The following is a 25,275-nucleotide window of genomic DNA, read 5'->3' as shown; positions in this document are numbered from 1 at the left end:
TAACCGTCAAAGAAAAAGGAAATGGAATGTAAGAATGTTACAGTTGAGTTGAAGGGGGGGGGGAAATAGAAATGTATTGTAAGAATGTGTCAAAGAAATAAAAATGCGAAAGGTAAGAATGCCACAGCTGTGTCAAAGAAAATAAAGTATGGGTCCTGTTCAAGCTGTAAGGTGTTCAATTTGCAATAAAATAGCTGGTTTGATTTCAGGCTGTCTGACAGGACAAAGTGTCCATCTGATAGGGACTTTGACATTATTCATTTCAGTTAATGTAGATGCTGATGGATACACCAATGTCTGTGTTGTAGGAGTTTCAGACCTGCCACTCATCCCGATTTAGCCGGGATATCCCAATTTTTTGCCCCGAATCTCAAGCATCCCGATTTTCCCGATTTCAACCACATGTGTCCCGATTTTTTTTTCCAGTCTGTTGTTGTGCCGAATTTTTTCTACAACTTACTCTGCCTTCTTCTCTATTTCGGGAAGCACCCGTTGGATGAACTTTTTGTCAGTAGGAACTCAGAGCATTATTTTCCAAAATATCGATGCTGGACTAAGGAGTTAACTCGCCCCAAGTTGTGTTTGATCTTTGCCCGTACTCAGAATTCTCCGATGGTTGCCTGATAACTGTGACAGTTGCACCAATAATCTTTAATATTCCTAGTTCTGCTGTTACTTTCAAAACAAGCCTCGTCGGTGGTCAAGTAATGGCACGTACACATCAAACACTCAGACAAGCGACTGTCGCTCTAACCATTACACAACTAACTGGGTTGACTAGACTAACACTCGGCCGTTGTCGTTGCAGGGAGCCCATTGGGGGTTCGGGGCTGGGCGGTTTGCTAGCCAGGTTGAGGGCGCGAAAGCAGCTATCGTGGCACAAGCCGATCGCACCCTACTCTTCGCCTCAAAAACAAAAGCGATTGTTTTCAGAGGACGAATGGGGCGGTCACTCCCAACAGAACCCGACCCAATCCCATCCACAATGGGTACCTTGTACGTCTGAATACATATGAGGGATTTGTTAGTACATTGTGTTGATCGGCCGTTGTCGTCAGCCTAGAACAACTGTCGCTCTTCTGAGTGTTAGGTGTGAAGGCGCAGTTAGTCGGGCCTATCAGTAAAACTGTTTCGATTGCGCGTTCGCATAACGTGACATGACTTCAGCGTGTGAGTTCGGTGTGTGTCGGAGACCATTCGCTGACATGGTCAGCACATAGAGTATGCTTTAGATTTTCTTATTTTGGCTTTTTTTTTCCTCTCCTCAAACATAGGTGGTTGGCAGGTGCTCTGGTGTGGTTTGCTCCTTTCCTATCAAATATCTCTCATCCTTATTTCCCACTCTTTCCTTTGTATATTACTCTCTTGTAACACCTCTAATCTTCTGCACTTATATGACCCTTTTGTATTGCGAGTGCCATAAAACTCTTACAACAACTACGACTCTCCTCAGACACTGTGTCGATGATGGCTGGCTATGCAGACATTGTAGTGATCAGACATCCCACTCCTGGGGCTGTGCAGGTAATAACATTATCTAATATACGTCATCAGTGAATGTCTCTAGGAAATGTTTAGTAATGTTTAGAAAGACACCGCTAAAATCCGGACAGAATGTTTAGAAACAAAGATTGAAATGTCATATTAAAAAATTTACCTTCCTAATATATCCCATCTACACCTTCCCAAAAAATGATTAGTAAAATGTGTTCTCAAGATACGGCTTTTCAGCTTTTGTGAGGGTTGTTGCAAGCTGATGGTTGGAAGGTGCCACTGGTAGGTCCTTCATTTCTTTTTTTCTTTTGTTTCAGTCTGTCTTACTTTTCCTAGAGACGATTGGCCATTTTTGTGTAGAGGTGCTTTTCTTTTCTTAAAACACAAGTCTCCCCCCCCCCCCCCTCTCTCTCTCTCTCTCTCTCTCTCTCTCTCTCTCTCTCTCTCTCTCTCTCTCTCTCTCTCTCTCTCTCTCTTTCTCTCTCTCTCTCTCTCTCTCTCTCTCTCTCTCTCTCTCTCTCTCTCTCTCATTCTCACTCTCACACACACACACACACAAACACATTGACTTCTTGCGGATGATGGATCCATCTGAGATTTTCTTCAGGGTTTGGGATGGCAGCACTGAATTCTCTCCAGATCTTTGTTAATGTTGATACTTAAGTTCACTGTGGAAAGGAAGAAGACATTTAGAGGTGCATAGCATGGCATTTAATTCTGTAGGAAGAGCTGTGAGGCATGCAATTCTACCTCACTTATTGCTTCTGCTGGAGTGGTGAGGATTTGCACACACGAGTTGTCAATCTGAACGCCCTGTATGTCGATGGAACACTGGGAGTACTTTTTTGGAAGCGTTTGTGACTTTGTGGAAGGAAGGATATTCTGTCAGATAATGATTTGAACTCTCATGGTTTTTTCAAACATAGCATTAAAAAATGGTTATATTTTTGTTGTAGAAATTTTTGGACAGTCCTAGAATGTTGTCTTTTTATCTCTAATTAGGTCTCCTTTAACCTTTCTACCATGAACTATTCTATGGCCTTTTGTGTCTTGTTAGACAATCTTAAAGCAGAATGCATAATTCAGTTGTGCCCGGGTGGTACGTAGAGGAAGTATTTATTGCCCAAATACATTACTCAATGGATAGGTTCGTTCTTCAGAGCTTGACTTCCTTGATATGCTCCAAAGGAGAGATATAGTCAAAATGTGTCGAATCAAGGAAGGTCAAGCACCTTCTCTTCTTCAGCTGAGCGCAATAATCCAGCTCTGTCATTTACCCGACGGGTTATTAATATCCCCCCGCCGCCCAAACAAACAAAAAAACAACAACCCATATTTTGAAAGAGGAAAGAACACAGAATTGAGACAAAATGGAAACTTTGCTCTACTCACCTGAACTTTTCCTGTGTGTTAACTTGGATCATTGCGGTACCTGATTTTTAATTCTAAAAGCCCTAAATGTCAGTGTCTTCAGGGTATATATAAAGGTAAGCCACCATTTCGAACTGCTTGACCAAAGTAAAGCCACCATTTCTAAGTGCTTGACCAAGTACACAACACGAAAGGTCACACCAGGGTTGCCACTTTTTCTGACAGGACGAGGAACAATTAGCTGTGATGGGGGGGGGGGGACATGACGGTTGTATTCTACTTTTATCTAATTTTGTACGTAATACCATGTGATTGTAATTACCTCACAGGTAGCGGCGAAGAGTTCCCGCAAGCCAATAGTGAATGCTGGCGATGGCGTGGGTGAGCATCCGACCCAGGCCCTCCTAGATGTGTTCACCATCCGGGAGGAGATTGGAACTGTCAATGATCTCACGGTGAGTTTTAATTAGGCACCAAGGATGTAGATCACTGAAGTTTCTTATCTTCACCACAAAAAGTCTAATTTACAGTGATTGTTCACAACAATGCTTGGGCCCTGGTGGAAAGCTAATATAACCTCACCAAAACTTTTTTCTCTCTGTGTTTGCTAACTGCAAATAAAATTGAGTTGTATGTATTCTACAGAAAGAGTTCCTTTTATTGCCTATCTTCTTTCAAGTTATGCTCAAATCAGTCCCTGATATTTCCTTCTGTCATGTTTCACAGGTAGCTTATGTCTCTTGGCAAACCAGTGACACCCTGGTCTCTGACCACAAAGCCATCAAAATCAAACTCTGTAGACACTCTGCCCCGACCCGTAGGAGCAAAGCCAAATGGTCCTTCAAGAAGGCTGACTGGTCGTTGTTCAATGCCCTCATGGAAACAGAGATTTCGGCAAATGACATGCCTAACATGACGGACGCCACGAAATTAAACACGTGCCTAACTGAGGCCATTTTAAAAGCAGCCAAACAAAGTATCCCTAAGGGCGCTCGTAAACTTCCTAAACCCTTTTGGAATGAAGAAGCGGACAAACTGATAGAAGAAAAGGGCAAATAAGGAAAAAAGCCATGGCAACCAAAACACGAGAAGACATTGAAAACTACCAGGAGGCGTCTAAAAGAACTACATCCCGCCTAAACAAGATGAAGCGCGACTGTTGGCGCAACTTTACCTCAGAGATGTCCCTCTCGACTGTCAACACAGTAAACAATAAAACCTTAAAAGGAGATAGAAGCAAGGCTGAAGCCTTTTCCCATGAATACGCCTCAGTCAGCCGCCTAAAACTCAAAAAGGCAGACAAACACCGGCACTACCAGCTTAATGAAAATCCTCCCCATTGACCAGAACACAGGCTATGATTCTCTCCTCACCATGGCTGAACTGACAGTTTGTATAGGAAAGCTGAAAAATGGCAATTCTCCCGGGCTTGATGGTGCAACCAATGAAATGATCAAACACCTCGGACCCATCGCAACCTCTGCCCTGCTCCGTCTTTTCAACCTATCATGGGAAATGGCCATTGTCCCAAACAGCTGGCGACGTGCCAAAATCATACCGATACCCAAGAAGAATAAGCCTGCAGGAAAGATTGGGTCCTACCGCCCCATCAGTCTCACCAGCTGCCTTGCTAAGCTGATGGAGGCCCTCGTCAAGAACCGCCTGATGTACTTTCTGGAGAGCAACAACCAATCAAGCTTCCGCAAGTTACGGTCTACTGAAGACCAAGTCCTGTGCCTAACACAACATATCTCTGACAGGTCCCAGGCTTGTCCCAAAATGCAAGGAACTGTGCTAGCCCTCGTGGACTTCTCGCGTGCCTTCAACAAGGTATGGCGCACGAGGTTAATGGAGAAGATGATTGAGAAATTTACTCTCAGCCGCATTACTCAATGGATAGGTTCGTTCCTCAGAGACAGATACGCCTACGTTGAGCACGGCAATGCAACAAGCAGGCGTCGCCGTTTCGAGCAGGGAGTCCCCCAGGGCAGCGTCCTGTCCCCCACACTGTTCTTTGTTTTCATTGATGATATTGAAGCAGGCCTGCCTGAAGCCGTGAAGACGGGACTCTATGCTGATGACTATACAATATACGCCACCAACGAAGACATAAATCAGGCTGAAAACAGTGTCCAAGCAGCCATAAACTTACTTGAGCAGTGGGCAAAGCAAAACAAGATGGAGATCAGTACGGAGAAAACAGAGTGCACCCTCTTCACCACCAGCACTCATGAGGCCAAGCGAAAACCAGCACTCTCACTCAAAGGCTCCCCCATCACCTTCAACTCCAACCCCACCTTACTTGGGGTCACACTTGATCGTACTCTATCCTCCAACGCCCACATCCAAAACCTTGAGCTAAAACTGTCAAGCAGACTTCGACCATTGAAAGCCCTTACAGGCACCACCTGGGGTGCCTCCAGGGAATGCATAAAGCCTATATATTATGCTACTTGTCGGTCAGCTATCGACTATTGTGCCCCTGCCTACATGCCTCTTGCCAAACCCTCCAACCTGCAGAAACTGGAAAGAAAGCAGAATGAAGCAGCAAGAATCATCACGGGCTGCTCAAAGGATACTCGTGTGGACAGCCTCCTCATCGAAGCAGACATTTTACCACTAAGGCATAGAGCTGATGCCTTGACTGCCATCTCATTCGAGAAGTCCATGCGTCTGCCTGCAACGAACCAACGCAGAGCCTCCGCAACAAAATCGGTGCCCACGCGGACAGGCAAGTCGAACTGGAGAAAGCATGCCAAGAACCTCGTAGCCGAAACTAAACTGGATACGTACCCACGTGAGGAGCTGGTTGTTTTACCCCCCCACACAACCGTGGAAGGCTGCATCATACAACGTGACTTTTAGCACTGATTTTGTCGTCGACTGCAAGCGTGCTAATGAACCAGCTGTCAGGAAAGCAGCAGCAGAGGCTACAATTCGATCGCTCCCTCTGCCCGATGTGGAAGTCTGACGGTTCAGCTAAGCAGGGTACTGAGTATGGAGGAAGTAGAATACTGATCAAGACCGGTGATACCGAACTCGACCAACGTGTACCTGCGGGCCGGTATTGTTCCAGCTACAGGGCCGAGCTTGTAGCTCTCGACACAGTGCTTGACATGCTTGTGGCACTACATACAGCAGGCAGCCTTCCAAACAGTGTACGCATCCATGTATACACTGATTCTAGGTCAGCAGTCATGCGCCTCTCATACGGCCCTACCAACCAATCGGAAAAGGTGGCCTGCTCAATCTGGCAACATCTGCACACCCTCTGTCAACGCTCTGAATGTTCCACCAGGCCACGCTGGACTGGCTGGGAACGAGGAAGTTGACAGCATCACCAAAGAAGCAACAGCGCTTACCCAGATTGACACATCAATCGATTTCTCGACAGCTAAAGCCGTCATCCACCGATCGACCCGCGCAAAGTGGAAGAGAGAGACGAAACCCAAACTGCCGTTTGCCCAGCCGCCATCATACCAGCTTGAGGCCTCGCTCAGATGACAGGACCGCCGGCTTCTCTCCCAAATGAGAACTGGTGGACAATCGCCCAAGCTGAGATCATATCTCCACAAAATTGCGCCAGCGGACAACCCGGATCCGTCCTGTCGAGCCTGCAATGAGGACAAAACTATGGACCATGTGTTCCTAAGATGTCCCGCCAGCTATCGTGCTAGAGAACCCGTTTGCTGGGACATTTCAGTAACCCACTTTCAGCACTTTTTAAGGACCCCCCGAGCGAGTGTTGAGTTCCTGCGTGCTGTCGGCATCGCTGACCGTTTATGAAGCCACAGCGCCAGAAGAGAGAGAGAGAGAGAAGTTATATACACAGTGGCGTCCAAAAGAAACTTGAAATTGTATTCACCCAATCACCTTGTTAAAACCTTGCACCACCCATTCATGCAGCATGCCAATTTAAATAACCCCATGTCTTGTGTTTTATTTGCAGATTACCCTTGTTGGTGATCTGAAGAATGGACGTACAGTACACTCCTTGGCTCGACTCCTGACTTTGTACCGTGTGAACCTCCGCTATGTGGCAAGTCCAGGTCTGGAGATGCCCAAGGAAATCTGTGAGTTGGTGGCAGCGCGGGGTGTAAGACAGGTGAGCTTCAAACTAGGTTGTCTTTGGTTTTTTTGTTCGGCTTTGATGTCTGTTTTTTTAAATATTCATCTGACTTTCTACTGTAATGTTACGCCTAATTAACGATAGCTGTTTATTCCTAGAGGTCATGTAGGGATAGTTTCTGTTTGAGAATTTCTTACTTTTTGCAGGAGTTTACTTTAACCCTGTATTATCAATCCAGGGTATTTGTAGTTGATGAAATGTGGAGGAATTTCTTCATGTGAAGTTGTAGGAAGAGGTCAGTGTCAGAACAAAGAATTTGTTGGGTCATAGTAAATCACAGAATGTCAGTCAGTGCTGTACTTATAATAATTTTTTACTTTGACAGTGAAAATATGCAAAATCTGGTAACGTTTGCTAGATCTTTTGAGTTCTTGCAATACGAGTTATAGACAAAGGCAAGGCTTTTTCCTAACTTATTAGAAATGTACTATTATATTAACACTTGAGTTGTAACAGTGTAGTACATTCTTTCAATATCTTTCAAATTATGTGCATTATAAATAATTAGTAGGCATTTCGGTCTGGTTTGCTTCATTTATTTATTTATTAAAATGTTGCAATTGTCCTAATCTATTTCCTTTTGAGTGTGGATGTTGACTATTTCCCAACACAGATTATATAAAATATTTTTATTTGTTATTGTGAAAATTTAGGACTCGTTCACTAGTCTGGAGCAAGCTTTGCCTGACACTGATGTTGTCTACATGACTCGTATTCAGAAGGAGAGATTTGAGACCATTGAACAGTACAATGAGGTGAGTGCAATATATAATACCACCCTGAACTTTTTTTCTTAAATTTTGTAGCTGAGTTAGCCTCAAGTTCAAATCCACTTGCCTCTTCACTTTTAGTTCCATTTCATGGTACAAACAAGTCCTTTTGTCAAATGGCAATGCTTTCAATATTTAGACATGAGCTTATGGGGAAATGTCCTAAAATCATAGGGAAGCAAAAATAATGGGCTTTCATGCGACAGCTATTAGGGAAAAAATTGTAAAACCCAAGTACCGGTACAGTGGAAAAGATGATTGTGAAACATCTACAGTTCAAATTTGTGACCAGAAAGGCCTTCAAGAATGTTACAATACTTTCCCCAATCCCTTAGATAGGTATGTACCTGCACATATCAGTCTGTCGGAATTCTGGCTGATCCAAGGAGCAACAGAAAGTAACTGGCTCTGCAAAATCATTGGGAGCAATCTGGGGGTGATCACCTGAATTTTCTGCACTGGGCCTGCAGATATGAGAGGGAATGAGCAAACAAATCAATTGGTAGGCAAAGCTGGAATGATCCCCCAACTGCGACTGCAATTGCACATGACCATCTGGTGAATAAGAAGGAAGACAGCACCTACACAATGGAGATACTGAAAAGGAAAGGAATGCAGCCTGAGCAGTGGAAGCTCTCAAGATCAGCACAGTGGAGGCCGGGGCAGTCAAGAGCTGAGGAGGGATAAGGAGCTTTAGATAGAATCCGTCCCTGAAAGCCTCATTTCTGGAATCAAGTAATCAAACTTTTCCCATTGTGAAAGATCATACAAAAAAAACCTGGGGCACCTACATCTCCTTATACCAGCTTTTATATCACAGGCCCCTCCGTCCCCGCCACTACCACCATTACCACCTACATGTACAATACTTGAGACAGTAAATTTTGTAGAGTAATTTCCTAAGGGGTTTTAGGGTATTATTTTAGCTATGACTACAAATGTCTTTTTACAGTCTTTGCTTGTATTGTTCACCATAACTTTGACCTGATGTAAGCTTATTCTGGCATTCTGCTGGGACTTGCTGTTCACTGACTGAAGGTGTTTTCAGTGGGGCATGATCTCTGAAATTTGAGAGTTTTAGATACCCAGAAAATGATTATTTTATCACTAAATATGTCAGTGTACTGATTTGTACAGAACCAACCGACCATACCAAGGTAGCAATTCACTCAGGATGAAATATCCTGATTTCGGCTTGTGTACAAGCCAGATCCCTAAGTTTAATCTGATAGTAGTTCTAAAGGGGATCACAACCATTCTGGTCAGTAGGTATGATTCCTCTTAAGCTGTTACTCTTAGATTTATTTTTTCTAATCTCTGACACATTTTATACTTCTGACCCTGTCCTAGGCCTGCAACAAAAACCTGGTTCTCACACCGGAGCTGATGACTCTAGCCAAGAAGAAGATGGTGGTGATGCACCCTCTACCCAGAGTCTTTGAGATCAGGTGAGTTTTGTGGATACTTGAGTGGGTGGTTGGTGAGTGCTCGCTATTGTCCTAATCTGTTCCTAGCTAAATGTACCTGTTATCGTAATGATTTGCTGTAAAGAGCACACAACAGCAACTGTGTTTTTTCTTGCAGCTTGATTATTTGTATGATTTGTTGGTTACAATCATTGATTGTAACGTTTGTGCCCTCTGAACACAATTTAGATCATTTCTAGACTGATTACATTTGCACTGCTTGACAGGACCAACTGGAGGTGTGTTCAATGGTGCAGACCAGCAGAAAGAAATATCTTTTTCAAATGGGGCTCGAATTCATGAATTTGGTGTTCAAAGAACATAATTGTTACTTAACAGGTGTTGGTTATGTTTCAAGTGGTTATGTTGTGTGAAAGAGACTCATCATCAGCTTGTCCCAAGAAATGAGCGTGGTCCCTACTACGTTTTCTAAAAATGTCTTTGTACCAGCACACTCCCTGAAGTTTTTAATTCTTTCTGTTCTTTCTTTAAAGGTAACCCTGAAAATTCTTTTGATGTTCGGATCATGGGTAGTTGGTTGGTGCTCTGGTGTGGTTTGCTTCTTCTTTCCTATCAAACGTCTATCGTTCTTATCTCCCCTTCTTCTTTCCTATCAAACGTCTATCGTTCTTATCTCCCCTTCTTCTTTCCTATCAAACATCTATCTTCCTTGTCTCTCCTTCTTCTTTCCTATCAAACGTCTATCGTTCTTATCTCCCCTTCTTCTTTCCTATCAAACGTCTATCGTTCTTATCTCCCCTTCTTCTTTCCTATCAAACGTCTATCTTCCTTATCTCTCCTTCTGTCCTATCAAACATCTATCTTCCTTGTCTCTCCTTCTTTCCTATCAAACGTCTATCGTTCTTATCTCCCCTTCTTCTTTCCTATCAAACATCTATCTTCCTTATCTCTCCTTCTGTCCTATCAAACATCTATCTTCCTTATCTCTCCTTCTTCTGTCCTATCCAACATCTATCTTCCTTATCTCTCCTTTTGTCCTATCAAACATCTATCTTCCTTATCTCTCCTTCTTCTTTCCTATCAAACATCTATCTTCCTTATCTCTCCTTCTTTCCTATCAAACATCTATCTTCCTTATCTCTTCTTTCCTATCAAACATCTATCTTCCTTATCTCTCCTTCATTCCTATCAAACGTCTATCTTCCTTATCTCTCCTTCTTTCCTATCAAACGTCAATCTTCCTTATCTCTCCTTCTTTCCTATCAAACGTCTATCTTCCTTATCTCTCCTCCTTCTTTCCTATCAAACGTCTATCTTCCTTATCTCTCCTTCTGTCCTATCAAACGTCTATCTTCCTTATCTCTCCTTCTGTCCTATCAAACATCTATCTTCCTTATCTCTCCTTCTGTCCTATCAAACATCTATCTTCCTTATCTCTCCTTCTGTCCTATCAAACGTCTATCTTCCTTATCTCTCCTTCTTTCCTATCCAACGTCTATCTTCCTTATCTCTCCTTCTTTCCTATCCAACGTCTATCTTCCTTATCTCTCCTTCTTTCCTATCCAACGTCTATCTTCCTTATCTCTTCTTCTTTCCTATCCAACATCTATCTTCCTTATCTCTTCTTCTTTCCTATCAAACGTCTATCTTCCTTATCTCTCCTTCTGTCCTATCAAACGTCTATCTTCCTTATCTCTCCTTCTTTCCTATCCAACGTCTATCTTCCTTATCTCTCCTTCTTTCCTATCCAACGTCTATCTTCCTTATCTCTTCTTCTTTCCTATCCAACATCTATCTTCCTTATCTCTTCTTCTTTCCTATCAAACGTCTATCTTCCTTATCTCTCCTTCTGTCCTATCAAACGTCTATCTTCCTTATCTCTCCTTCTTCTTTCCTATCAAACATCTATCTTCCATATCTCTCCTTCTGTCCTATCAAACATCTATCTTCCTTATCTCTCCTTCTGTCCTATCAAACATCTATCTTCCTTATCTCTCCTTCTGTCCTATCAAACGTCTATCTTCCTTATCTCTCCTTCTTTCCTATCCAACATCTATCGTCCTTATCTCTCCTTCTTTCCTATCAAACATCTATCTTCCTTATCTCTCCTTCTGTCCTATCAAACGTCTATCTTCCTTATCTCTCCTTCTGTCCTATCAAACGTCTATCTTCTTCCTTATCTCTCCTTCTTTCCTATCAAACATCTATCTTCCTTATCTCTCCTCCTTCTTTCCTATCAAACGTCTATCTTCCTTATCTCTCCTCCTTCTTTTTTGTGTTTGTTATTCTCATGTAACACCTCTAATCTTGGGCACTTAAATGACCTTATTTGTGTTGCAAGTGCTATAAAACACTTACTAAACTAAAACTGGACCATTTGTTTCACTTGCTTTTGGGGAGGGGGGGGGGGGGGGGAAGACGTATAGTAAAAGAACACTTGACACCATTGGTTTTACATCTACATGGCTCCCTGTTAAAGTCAGTATTAATTGAAAAGGTGCAGTTATGTGCTACAAGTGTTCATACGATCTGGCACCACAATATCTTTCTAATTTGCTATACGAGTATATTCCATCTAAAAGTGTACGGTCCATTAACGAGAGACAATTTAAGTAGGTAGCGTAAACACAGCCTCGCGGGCACTCGCGGCCTTTCGAGCGCGTGAAATCGGGGTAATTCCGATCGCTGTTTCTTTGCTCTTTCGCTATAAAACACCAAATGCCGTACACCTTGTAAAAGTTCAGCTTTTCCTCGTTACAATGGTGTAAGTTGTTTTTATGTCTGATTATTAGGAGCTGGAGAGTCGCCGACGAAAGCGAAGCCCCGCGCGGTCGGAATGCGTTGTCGGCCGGTTGGAAAATTGACACGCGTGCATTTAAATGCTTCAGGGAACGAGGGATGATTAAATACCGTCTTTTCATTGGCGGAGAACTGTAGAGCTTTAAAAGGGCTTTCCCGTGGTATATGTTTGGCCTTTGGCGTCTAAATAGAAAGGTTTTAAAAATACTGTCAAAATGTTTAAAGATCACTTTTTACACAAAATATGCAAAATACCGGCTTAAAATGTATCAATTAAAAGATCAGTTCATTTCCTATTAGAATAAAGTAATTAACTTGGAATTATTTTTCATCAATCCTTCCGCGAGACTCGGAAAGCATGTGACCCCGCACGCGGGGTACACTACAGTATACGACACATCATCGTGTTTGGGGCGATAAAATGCTGATTTGTAATGATCTCACAGTCTTGAAAAAAATTAGGCTCCATATATTTGTTATAGTGATTGTACTTTGTTAATGTGGAGATGTTTAGTGCTCTTCGAACTCTTTTATTGTCTGTCAAACATGGGGTTGCAGCCAGTGACTGACTTTAACAAATTTGATCAAATTTTAAACAACTACCATTTTCTTAAAAATTGACTGAGAGGTTAAAGAATGGTACCTAAATGCTCAATGGATATAGGCCTTTCAAATGGGACAGATAAATTTGGCATACAGCTACTTTGAAAATTTAGTTTTTGGTACCTAAGACTGCCCTGGAAATTTTTGAAAATTGGAGGTAGGGCTTTTTCAAGACCTGCTGCCTTAGCGTGGAATCTCCTCCCACAGAATTTATTAAGAGAGAAGCCTACTTTGACAGCATTTTAAACGCGTAAAAAAAACCCAAATGTATTTGAATCCTATTTTTACTATTTATTGCGATTTTTAAAAAAAACAAATGTGATCAGCAGCCTCAGTGATTGTTTTTTGTGTGTATGTGTTCTTTTGTGAGATTGCAGATGTATGTATTTGAATGGATTGCACGTTGAAAGGGTCAATGTGCATGAAATGTGTCATTGTGACAGCTTTTAAATTGTAAAATCGATTAATCTTTTAAGACATTTATTTTATTGTGAAGCGCTAGTAGCCATCAGGAAGTGGGTGCTAGAGAAGTGACCTTTATTGTTATTTTTATTGTTATTATTTTTGATATTATTAATCAGCATTCTGAAGATTGTTAGTCAAACCCTGCCTCTTGTTTTATAGAGGCTAATTTAGAGGCCTTTAGTACAATACTTTTATTTCATGCTTCAAGTGGCAGTGTGAACGGTGATTCTAGTTCGTTCAACTTGATTTCTTAGTCCGGTTTATTGTTGGTTTTCTGCCTGCCTAAGTCGGCCCAGGGTATAGAACAGATACTTAACTGTCCTGTCCCCGTGGTTTTTTGCACCCCGCATAATTTATCAAAATTTGATCATTTTTTGCATAATTTCTTATTATTTTCCTTTATCATTCTTTGTTGAAATTAGCAGAATCGCTTAATTTCACATTTTTGGGGTCAGTTTGGGTAATTTCTGAATTTTTCTTGCTCAAAATGACGGAGACAGACTGACATCTCTGACCCACCAGGGTCACAGCTCTCCTCTGATTAGGTTATAACATCTTTTCTCCTTTCTGACTGTACATGCAGAGATGCCAACCTGAGATGAAAGCTTTTAGTTAGATCTAAGTAAATGTTTAGTGATATTAAAATTTTTGTAGCGAGACTGCGTAATGGACGGTAATATGGGTGCGTTGTAAGCTTTGTAGGCCAAACGACGTTAGCGGTCTGGAGTAACGATGCTAAAATACTTCAACACGCGGAAAAGAAGAGAGCCAAATACACGATCGACGATGGCGTATTGGGCCCAAATTGCAGAACAAAACTTCGGCGGAAACTGGAGCGGTCTGCAATGATTAGCCTTTGTGACTATTACGAGCGGTGTCCTAGTGATTTTTACTCCAAATAAGTTTCTATTCAACCCGACCTCGAAAATTTGTGAGATTACACAGTAAATCGTTGAGGTGTGAGACTGGTCGTGTTTTCGGGAGTCTCATGCCAAAATCCTGAGGGTCGGTGCATGTACCTGGTGTCTAAAATATACAAAAAGTAGGGCTTGTTTTAAGGGCTTTTACTCAATTGTGTTTGGGTCAATTACAAGACAACTTGGAAAAAATTACCTTCAACCAACAGGACATGAGGTTTGTTAAGATGAAGTATGAAGAACACAGTATTATTAATCAACATTTTGAAGATTGTTAATTAACAAACTGAAACAATGTACAGTGGATCACGTGTCGAGATATATCGAATTTTAAAATTTCAAACAAATTTGAGGGAAATTCAACCATAATTAGCCCATTGAAGAACAAATTTATATAAAATTGACTTGTCTAAATAAACTATGGGAAGTGCTGGCTACTTAGATTGTTTCAGGTGCTGGATATTTCGAAAACCCTGTGGCATGTTTTTATGTCTCTTCTTTGGACGTCCTGATTGAGTTTGAACTGTTTGATTTTATGCTTCCTTGGTTGATTTTTTTTATTTGAAGTTTGGTTGAAATTGATGTAACGATGACCATGATATTGCCTTTTGAATAAGTCCTTTTAAAACAAATTTTGGACCCCCTCTACCTTTTCTGTTCAGTGTCATTTCGTATTTATCCGGAGACTGAATGTCTGTTCCTGCAAAAAGTAACGTTCCAAAACCCCGGCGAGTAGGGCCTGCCATGTAAAATTACTGATTTATGTCTAGTTGTTTGAGGAACTCAGACAAAAATGAACACCATTTTCTCTTACCGTTACTGTGTGTCTGCACTATATCATATGTTAATTAACAAACTGAAACAATGTATAGTGGATCACAAATAACTTTGACACACAAAACTTGAGTTCACGGATAGTTTAAACATTCTACTATTTCGTAACTGAACTGCTATATTTTCTTTGTACTGGCAGCAGTTTTCTTGAACACATGCATATATGTGTCGAACAGCTCATATTGAGTAGCCCAATCAAATTTTTCCTTACCATTATCTGGAATTCAAATTGCCTCGCATACATGTTGAAAAACCCATACACCCATCATCATGGAGAGTATTGAGTTACATGTTACATGAGCGTACCAGGATTGCCCCCGCACAACATGATACACACACTTCTGGTATCAAGTCGCATTATTGCGCATTGCCTGGATGTGATGAGTGGTGGATGGTTGGGTGTGATCAAAGACGGATAGTGTGGCGCTGCATTGGGCTATATGGTGTTTGTGTTGATGTGTGTGTGTGTGTATGTGTGGATGGAAAGTGAGGAAGTGATGACTCAAAAGGGATTGGTGGCATGCTCTGACCAGTGTTGATTACATTTTCATAATAGTAATCTGACATAAGAGCTGCTCTTTTCTTTTCTTTTCTGGTTTTGTGTGTTTGTGTGTGTGTGTGTGTGAATAGTCATGAGGCTCATTAGCATCAGTGTTTTCTTTTCTCTTGCTTCGACCATTAAGAAGGTGCACACACTATTCCTCTTTTTTTCCTTTTATCGATGGCAATGATTATTTTCCAACTTTAACACTGTCACACTTCCTTTTTCATCAATATATCTCTCTTATGTTTTGTTATCATGATGTACTCGAATTATGGACTTACTCATCAAACTTATGAGTGGGTGGTTGGCAGGTGCTCTGGTGTGGTTTTCTTCTTCATTCCTATCAAACATCTATTGTCCTGATCTCCCCTCCTTCTTTTTTATGTTTGTTACTCTCTTGTAACACCTCTAGTCTTCTAGAGTTCATATGACATTATGCTGTTGGGAGCGCCGTAAAACCTCTACTTAAACAAAGAAAACAAACTTATGAAAAAGTTCACCATCTGATTCTTCTTACAAAATATTTCAGCCCAAGCATTGACACTGACCCCCGGGCTGCCTACTTCAGACAAGCAGAGAATGGAATGTACGTGCGCATGGCTCTCATCGCTCTCATCCTTGGCAAGTGCTGATGAGGCTTGAAAAATTGCAGAGCTTGTGACAACAATTTTGTGACTACTGCATGGAAAGGGATGAAAAGGATCGGACTGCCATAACAAGAATGTGTGATGAAACAGGAAAATTTGAGCGGCGAGCACCATGAAATATGTGTTTATTGTGTTTGTTTTGTATTGAATTCTTTTTAGAAATATCTGTGTTTCTTCTTCTGAAGGAAAGACTTGAAAATATGTTTATCAGTAACAGTAGCTTTGTCTTTTTGAGGGCCTTTCATTGTAACAAGATTGCCTGTGGTCAGCATGCCACTTGGGACATTTACTCTGTGCATCATCATGATCATAACCCAAGTGCCCAAGTCACTGGGGGTATTTTGGTGCCACCATAGAAGTGATTGTTACAGCCAGCCGTACAACTCGAGCCAAACGAAGCCCAGTCTACATGTTGGCAGCATCCAATATAGAAGGTTTTTTATGTTAATTTCTCAGATTTTATGGTCCCTGTGTTTTGTAAATCATTTTGAATCTCAGAACTTGTATGTCTTAAGAAAATTTTTCTATAACTTTGTAACTTCAAACAAGTGTCCTTTGATAGTATCATCATGATTATCGAGACAATTACAAATGAAATATGATGTGAAGATCTGAAATGAAATGCAAGGATACAGTATTTTGGACTTTTGCGTTTTAAGAGTCTGTACCACGGAGCAAGAAATAGCTGCATTGTGTGTTGATATACATCATGACTGTGGAAGTGTTTCACCTGTTCACCAAAGGAGATGCAATCTGCAAATTACTGATCCATTGTTTTGTGTTGTTTTAAAGTTGGCTTTACACTGTTACAATTTGTTTGTTCTTTTGTATCAGAAAAGGAAACCCGTTATTTATACCAAAGATAGTGAATAACAAGATGGGCCACTCAGCCAAAAAAGTGTCCGCAGAAAGTATGCTCTTTGCTTCAGATGGCGCTGCAGTCTGTTTTGAAGCTCTCTTTCGTTTTTCCAGAAGAAGAATAGGAATAGCACCTCCTTGCGTGCGCAGATCGACTGCTATTCATCAGCAGTTCGGGTACGTTCAGTGCGGAGTTTTAGTTTTTTTAATTTTAATGACCTCTCGCCTTTCATTCTAAAGTCAAATTAAACGAAGAAAACCATCACCGGAAGAGGTTTTTTGTCAGCTTAACCATTTAAAAAAAGCGTTCTTTCGAAATTTGTCCCAAAACTTGCTAGTTTCACTTTGATTTTTTAAAACCCAAGTAGGGTAACTCTGTTCGCAAAGAGTGCGCTTTTGTGAAGAGGGCGCCACCAAATTTTGAGGACACTTTTTTAATTGGCTCAAAGAGAGAAGTGACCCGTCTTGTTATGTACTATCATTGTTTATACAAACCTTCTTATACCACTGCCGTCCTTAGGATGAGCTTGCAGCAAACTGTAATAGTGGGACTGCTGGTGAAACATGTTCTAAAATAATAATAATAATAGATAGCATTTGTATAGCGCATATCCCCGCTCAACAGCAGGCTCTATGCGCTTTACACTATATTATTACCCCAGCAGACCATAGAACACTCCGAAACATTCTCAGCTTCCCGGGAAGCATACAGTGCAAAGCAGCCGATTAAGCGCTCAAACACTAACAAACTGACAAGATCTTTCGCTGTCTATAGCCGGGTACCCATTTCCACCTGGGTTAAGTGAGGAAAATTCGTGTAAAGTGCCTTTCCCAAGGACACAACGTTGGGTCTCTGACGGGATTCGAACCCACGACCTTACGGTTGCGAGTCCGAGAGCCTAACCACTGGTCTCAGTTAAGTAACATCAGCTGCTCAACATCAAGGGAAATGATTCTGCTGTGTGATCTGTGTTTGACAAGTGTCTTTATGTTGGTTAATTACATGTTATTTAGAGAGAGGTGGGATTGGCAAGGAGGGAACAAGTACATGCTCGCAAGTCGAGTGTGGGAGAAAGGGAGATTATCACTGCATAGCTGTTGAATGGGTGCGGTACATGGTTTTTGCAGTGTATACCTCTGGCTGCCAGTTCTCTGGTGGTGTTGCAGGACACATTTACATTAGTTTAGTAAGGAGTGTACAACTTAGACATTTGGCAGATGCCATTTTAAAGTGGCAAATAGTATGTTTATGTAGACGTTCTTTTACGTTTATTGGCAAAACATGGTGATATAAAAGGAGGCGGTTTAACAAGGTTTGACAAGGAATGCCGAATTCCATCTTCCACCGTAGTTTTTGACTGAATTGATTGATACACTTGTATTTTGCTTTTATTAAGAATATCAGGATCAAGTTTGTAATGAACATGCAAACTTCTATTGGACTCCTGCACTCCATTGTGCTTACTTTCGAATATTGTCATCTAACAAAGCCTACTTGCTATTTACAATCTTACCATTTTTTCTTTTTTTTTCCCTTTGTAGTTAACTAAGTAGAGTTGCCTTGCTTATCTGGGAAATATAAGAGCATAGGTTTTTTCATATTGTTTTATAAAGTAGTTTTATGCTTTCTTGGGAAAATTAGGGTGTATCTGTAGTGCATTATTGTTTATTAATCATGTTAGCCATGTATTTTATTTAGAGTTTTTATCTACTTACTGATCTTGATTTAAGTATACAATTTTTTTTGTACTCAGATAAAAGGGAGAAGGCGACACCGCCCCCCGCGCCGCCCCCCCTTGTTTTGACTCATGCATTTCTGTTATGTTAACTATGAAGCTGTCACTAAGCATGTACAATTGTATTTACTGCTCTCTTTCTTTGCATTTTGAAATGTGGCTAAGCAGCACACGTTGCTATGCTCAGGGACTGTTTGAAGTGTTCACTTTTTCAAGGCATTAATTTAGGTTAGTGGCTGGCCATATATAACAGCGACAATACTCAAATAACAGAAGTGCAGTACAAAAAGTCTTGTGTTGAGAAATTAATTCAAAACTGTTTAACCACTTTTTGTCATGGGTGTGGGTTCTTGCTGGCAGCACTAATTTTCAGCTAAGATCTTTTGCCAAGACAGCTGTCTCATCAGTCTTAGTGTCGGTGGACTCGCTGTCTGATGCTAACTTACTCATTTCATATTTGGACCCTGGGTCTTTGGTAGTGTCACCTTCCTCATCCACATATTCCCCAATAACCCTGTAATTTGAACAACTTGCAAATCTAGGTAAATAAAATGAAATTTTGTGTCTTTTTTTTTCTTCAGTCATTTTGGGCTCTTTGTTAGAGCACGCTTTCATATGTAAGACTAGACCTGTGTGTATTGATTGCCTGCAAGCCTAGTAGGAGTGTAATTGAGTTTTGTATGTTTTGTCTTTAAAATCTCCCAAGAAGTCTTTTTACTGGGTTCGAGTTACTGTAAAAGTATCTTGCTCGAAGATATCTGCCTATGACCACGCATCTTACATCCTTCATTTCACTTGAAGTTTTCACATGGCTGAATTCACAGTACAAAGAGGATCAGCAGCAGCAGTGCTGACTTTAGGTTAACTGGTTCAGCCTGCAGATAATTTTGACTCCGCACACAAATATTTGTGACCGCTTCATGACCTCACAGGTGGTCTCACAAAAAGTTAATATATTTTAATTTGATAAACCCTTTGTTTGGCAAATAGAAATATTCAGAATAGAAAATACTATTTAACTACGCCAGAAAAAAGGGTTGAAATGTAAGTGGTTAGGAAAAAAGAATAGAGGAAAGTGATGTGAAGAAAGGGAGCAATAGAGAAGAGCCGACTCTGCATTATAACACATAAGACAGTCGGACGCTGTGAGCGGCACTGTGGGCTGAATCAGTTAAGCCATAAGTTAGTAAGAAAAGCAAATGTGAAGCGTGCTGACAAAATGAGTTACTTCTCGGATTTCAGCCCTATGAAAATAGAGACATTATCATGCTTATTGGCTAAGTTTTTACAATTTATAAGTATGAAATAACAAAAGGCATTTAGTACTCGATGAATATTCCATCAATAGAAAACCTAGAAATGTGTCCCTAGTGTCGATTTTTTGGCCAACATCTGCATTTGTGGATTGTGAGAAGTAACTCATTTTGTCAGCACGCCTCACAAATGCTGTCTATTGACTATTGGCTCAGTAGATCTGATGTTAGTGGGTTGGTTGGTGATAGCACAATTAGCAGTCGAATGACACTGCTTTCTTTTACTGCTTTTTTTTTTCTTTATTGGTTACAGCCAGGCTGATTTCTTTTCCTGTTGGCTGACTAGTATTTTGAGTATGTTGCAGCCCTGTAATTTCAGTTCTGCTCATTATTGACTGTTTTTGTATTTGAAGACACAGTATCTTTTGAAAAACTTCACTTGTTGGTAATGTCTGTAAAAATATATGCGAGGCATTGTGGTGAAACTTGGCGCTCGTCAAAATAATGAAAAAGAAAAGAAAACGGTATTTTTCTTCCTGTTTGGCAATTTCTATCGAATTTCTATTTTTTGGCTCAACACCTTTTGTGTCTGTCCATTTAAAAACACATTGCTGTGTGGCTTTTGCTGAAAAACGATGGTTAAAGGCTAAAAAAATGTAATGTTGAAATTTCCAAGGATTTTCAAGCTTTGGAAGTCACCAAACTGACAACCATTTTTTCTCTAATTTTGCCTCTGAAACCAGGTGCCCCACCTCCTTCAGTTCGAAATATCGACTTCTTTTGAAGATAGATGGGTAGCCTAATGTTTTCACCACAGCAAAACAAATAAACACGTTTTAAGATGATACCTTTAATACCAATAACTCCATATGACCAAAAATTGACGAGCACTTGAATCTACTGCGTCGTGGCTCATATATCATAGTGACAATTGGTCGCTTTTAAGCACAAAGGGGCTATCCCAAAAAATCCTGTTTTGAGAAAATTGAAGGTAAAGTTTTTGCCCCTTGTTCAGTTTCTTTAAAAGACAAGGAGAGTTTTCTCTCTAACTAAACAAATATATACACCAATGAAACCAACTTCTCCCATGGGTAGTGCAATGCCCACTTTTGATGTAGGTCAAGATTTATACAAACCCCCGAATTCTGGGTTAGCCCACTTGTCCTTAAAAGCGATCAGTTAATCATATATGGCTTTGCTTTGATTTTTTTTTTTGTGACAGGACTTCTATCACTTGTTTATTTATGTGTGGTTTGAGACTGTTTCGGATGTTTTTGGTGATTGTAGTCTATTGTATTGTAGTGATAATGATGGTATTTTACTTTTCCCTTCCTGGGTTTTCTCCACCTGTTACATTGTTCTGCAAGTTTTAAAAAGAAATTACATTTTACCTTAGATAGTTTGAGGGCTATTATTTTATACTTGGTGTGCTTTCGTACATGCTAATGATTTAAGCAAGTATCATATCAGTTTGTATTTGTTGCATGGCTTCTGCAATTTAGGGGTTGAGTTATATGTATCGTTTACTTTTTTGGCATAACTTCCCTTGTTCCAGCATATGTATGCATCTTAGGCATTGTTTTCTGTAAAACAGATGCACAAAAATCAAAATCGTTTTCTGCAGCATTTATTGCTGAATTCTGGTTTGGTTTGTTGTTTTGATTTTTCAATCAATGAATTCTTAAGAAGACTCATGTGGCGTTGTGTCAGTCCCATTTACATCGTATGTGCCATTAAAAAAAAAAAAATTTGCTTCTTAATCTTTTATATTTTCATGACTAAGATTTGTTTTGTAAGTTTTTTTGGTTGTTGTCATGCAAAACAAAGAGTAGAACATAAACTTTTAAGTCAGTTTTTGTTGGGTTTTTGTTTTTTGGTTACCTCACTCTTTCTCCCCAACAGTTATCTTTCACTTCCAAAGTCTAGGTGTTTTTTTTCTTGGGGGGGGGGGCTTCTAATCTCTGTGCTTTGCGCCATGAAATATGATGTTTCTTTAAAAAACTTGTTCTGGCAATTCTGTAACTTACACTTGTCATATATTAATGTAAAGACGGACACAGGAAGGCCAGGGATGAGCATACCTCACTTTCTTCCCCCCCTCCATGAAAAAAAACCCACCCCCCCAAAAAATTTTGAGAGTTTACTTCCTTGTGAATTAAGTTTACATTGATCTTGTTTTAATCTATTGTGAAAGCTCATGATTTTTTGAGAGGTGTGCCTATCCCAGAACTTCTTGATGTTAATTTTTGCTTGATTTACACACAGTTTTATGCTCAATTTATTTTTAAATGTTGCCATGGTTATTTGTCTAAACCTCTGTCTTGCTTCTTTTGACTCTTCGTCTATACTGTAGAGCTCAGAGCAGCTCTGGATGAAGCAGAGGTGAGATCAGTATTGTTTTCTATTCAAAAGTACACAATTAACGAGCTCAACAGCCTGGATGTTGATTCCCTCCTCACGCGGCACTTGACGAGCGAAGGCTCTCAGCAGCTACCAAAGTAGCAGTTGTGTGACCTGACCTCATGACAAAAGTCGTGATCATCAGAATGATTTAGGAATTTCTGCACATTAACAAGGTTTAAGTTCAGTTTGAAACATAGTTTCTTCAGTGTTAGTGGATTTCTGTGAAGATAAATTGAAAATATCTTTCTGCGTAGATGTGTAACGCACAGTTTTGGTTGTCTCTGTTAAACTAAAGTCGAAACAACTTGTGCCCTCTACAAGATTTAAATGGTGTTGATGGGTGTGTAATGTTTACGACATTTACAATTGCTTGCTCATTTCTCAGTGGGGTATTAATGTAAACTGATCATGTCATTTAAATGAAATGTGTATTGTTTTCTTGATTGCCTGTCCATTCATCATGTTTGTATATATGTTTATTGGATATGTTCTTTTAAAATGCTTAGAATTAGGCTCATATCAGTTAATGGCTTTGTCTTTAGTAACAGTGTGTCCACATTCCACAGCTAGCTGTGTAAACAACTCTGAAGAATATATTGTGTCTAATACTTTTTGCTCCCCTTGTTTGTCTGACATTTAGATTGCTGTAGATCTTTCAACTCCTTTGTGCAATGGCCTGTTTCTTTTCTAAAATGCAATGTCCCCACTGCTCACAGAGCCTAACTCTGTTTTCGAAGTTGCTCTTGATTATTACACTAATCAATCTCTCCCGTTTTTAGAAGGTACTGATTTTGAATTTTGCCCTAGCAGGTCTGCACTTTTTTTTTTACTCTCACCAGTCAAGCTGTCTTAGATGTGCACACTGACCCTACAGTTTGAGATAGCCAACAATGTCGTAGACAGCTTTGTGCTTTTCCTACGTACTTCAAGTTCATTGGTGTGAAAAGCTTTTTAAAAAATCCAGAATCAAATGTATGTCTGTCTGCACATATTCGGGATCAAATCATTTACTGTAGTAATATTAGTATGAGAGGCAAGCACCGCACCTTTTAACTAAAGTGATGAGAAATGCAGTCGAGCACGGTTAACTCTAAACATGTCAGGGATTGACAAATGTGTTTGACACAAGCATAATTCTGGCTAACCAATAATTAAAAATTAAAGAGATATTAGTTGGGTTACATCAAAATGTACCTTTTTAGTTTTCTATGTTCATGCTGTCCCTGTATACAGCGGAGTCCGCTTAAACCGAAATCTGTGGGTCTGCTGGATTTTCTTCAGTTTAGCCGCACTTTCAGTTTAGAGATAGCGATGGTTATTTACAGCATAGAGTTGGGATTGCCATGCTTGTCGCAAATTTCACTTTATGAAAAGTTTTGGGGTTTTTTTCTCATCAACCTCTTTTAGTAGCTGCAATTTAAGCTACCAACAGGCCGAAGGGCTAGAAATCAAATGACCGCTGGATCGGAAAAGTAAAGTACAAGTAAAGTAAGCATTGTTTTTTCTCTTCAACATTGTAACTTGCTGAATCCGTCAGTCAAAGTCACCCACAACTGACAAAAGAGTAGGTGCAGCACACTGCGCTGTGCTTTGCGCTAGACTAGAAAAGTGAGAAAGCCCAATGCCAGTGACATCATGCAACACACATGATGTCTCGTGACAGATGTGCATTTGCTGTCCTTGCTTCACTGGGCCAATACCCAGTGTGCAGGCCTATTGATGTGTGTTGCAAATGTAGGCAAACTGTACACTGTCCATGCCTCTCTCTCTCTCTCTCTGGCCCATCATTGACATTTGTGCTTTCTCTTTTTTCTATTGAGTTATCTCAAAGCTTGTAACACTTGGTGATTTTCTTTAAGTAAGGGTTGCTTGTAAAGATTAAGTCGACATAACCCTCAAATTTCTTTTCGGTTTAGATATAGGAGCATCTCTGCCAACTGATAGTTTTCTTACAAAGACAAAGCAGAAAAAAAAGGAATTTTATGCTTTCGGTTCAGCACTGTTTTCGGATTAACCGTGATTTGTTTAAGCATACTCCACTGTCATTGAATACATAATTTTTTTAATGTGCTCACATTCCCAGGGTTTTTGGGCATTTATTAAAATACATGCATTTCTTTAGAAACTATAGTAAATGGTTCATTTATATTTCTTTAACAAATATGTTATTTAGATTGTTCATTTTATAATAAGGAATTTTTTTTCTTCAAGTTATCTGCAATTTTTGACTACTCAACTATATTTGTCTACACCAACGCTTCAGTTTGCTCATTGATGATCAATTTTATGGCAGAATTGAAATGAAAGTTAAAGCAAAAAATAAATTCAGCTGTGAAAATTTTGTGTGTGTGTATTCATATTTATTTATTTGTCTGGTTTGTATTCTGTCTTGCTTTTCCTAGCACCGATTGACCAAATTACTTTAGTCATGGGGATGTGCCTCTGATCATTTCAAGAATCTATAGTGGAGAAATCATCACCAGGATTAGTTTTTAGAACATCATGTACTGGCAGAGGTTGAGGAATTTCATGTCGATGGTGGCCTTGGTGTGGAGACATTTTTACAGTAAAGGGTGAATTCGCTATGGAATATTTACTCAAAACGTTCATCTCAGATCTATGTAAGTGAAATACGAAGGTAAAGGAAAATAAGAATGTATTTACTGGTTTGTCTTTTTAACACCAAATATGGACTGGATAACATTTTTTAAAGATACCAGACTCAAACCTTGCATCACCTATGATGAATGACACTGTCAGTATCAATACTCAATAATAACAAGTATACATGTCATATATACACGTATATATTATATATATATAGTCCCCGCCTAAGATTTCGGGGCTTGGGAGCAAAGAAAATGCTGGATCTTAGGCGAAGGGGATTTTATCCGACGCACCAAAGGTATACTCCACGGTGACTCATGGGCAGTCCCAAAATCGGTAAAATGGTGTCCTTTCATCTGAAATGAACTGATATGACCCCTGGGTGGGTTTATTACTTAATTTGAGCAAACCTTGATGA

General features: G+C 40.2%; 1 protein-coding gene across 3 annotated transcripts in view; it reads left to right on the top strand.

The window, feature by feature from the left end:
* LOC101852769 (CAD protein) overlaps positions 1-16,806 on the top strand; it is a 71,772-nt gene extending 54,966 nt beyond the window's left edge. For all 3 annotated transcript variants that reach the window (XM_005099526.3, XM_005099525.3, XM_005099523.3), the window contains 6 exons: positions 1,454-1,524; positions 3,195-3,320; positions 6,815-6,970; positions 7,648-7,749; positions 9,115-9,212; positions 15,883-16,806. In XM_005099526.3, coding sequence (XP_005099583.1) covers positions 1,454-1,524; positions 3,195-3,320; positions 6,815-6,970; positions 7,648-7,749; positions 9,115-9,212; positions 15,883-15,985 — 656 coding nt within the window. In that variant the 3' untranslated portion in view covers positions 15,986-16,806. The remainder of the gene's footprint in view (positions 1-1,453; positions 1,525-3,194; positions 3,321-6,814; positions 6,971-7,647; positions 7,750-9,114; positions 9,213-15,882) is intronic.
* The last annotated feature ends 8,469 nt before the right edge of the window (positions 16,807-25,275 follow it).

This window comes from Aplysia californica, unplaced genomic scaffold, assembly GCF_000002075.1.
Source record: "Aplysia californica isolate F4 #8 unplaced genomic scaffold, AplCal3.0 scaffold00216, whole genome shotgun sequence".
Classification (NCBI taxonomy): domain Eukaryota; kingdom Metazoa; phylum Mollusca; class Gastropoda; order Aplysiida; family Aplysiidae; genus Aplysia; species Aplysia californica.
Note: the sequence above shows the minus strand (reverse complement) of the source record. Positions and strands in the feature narration are given on the sequence as shown.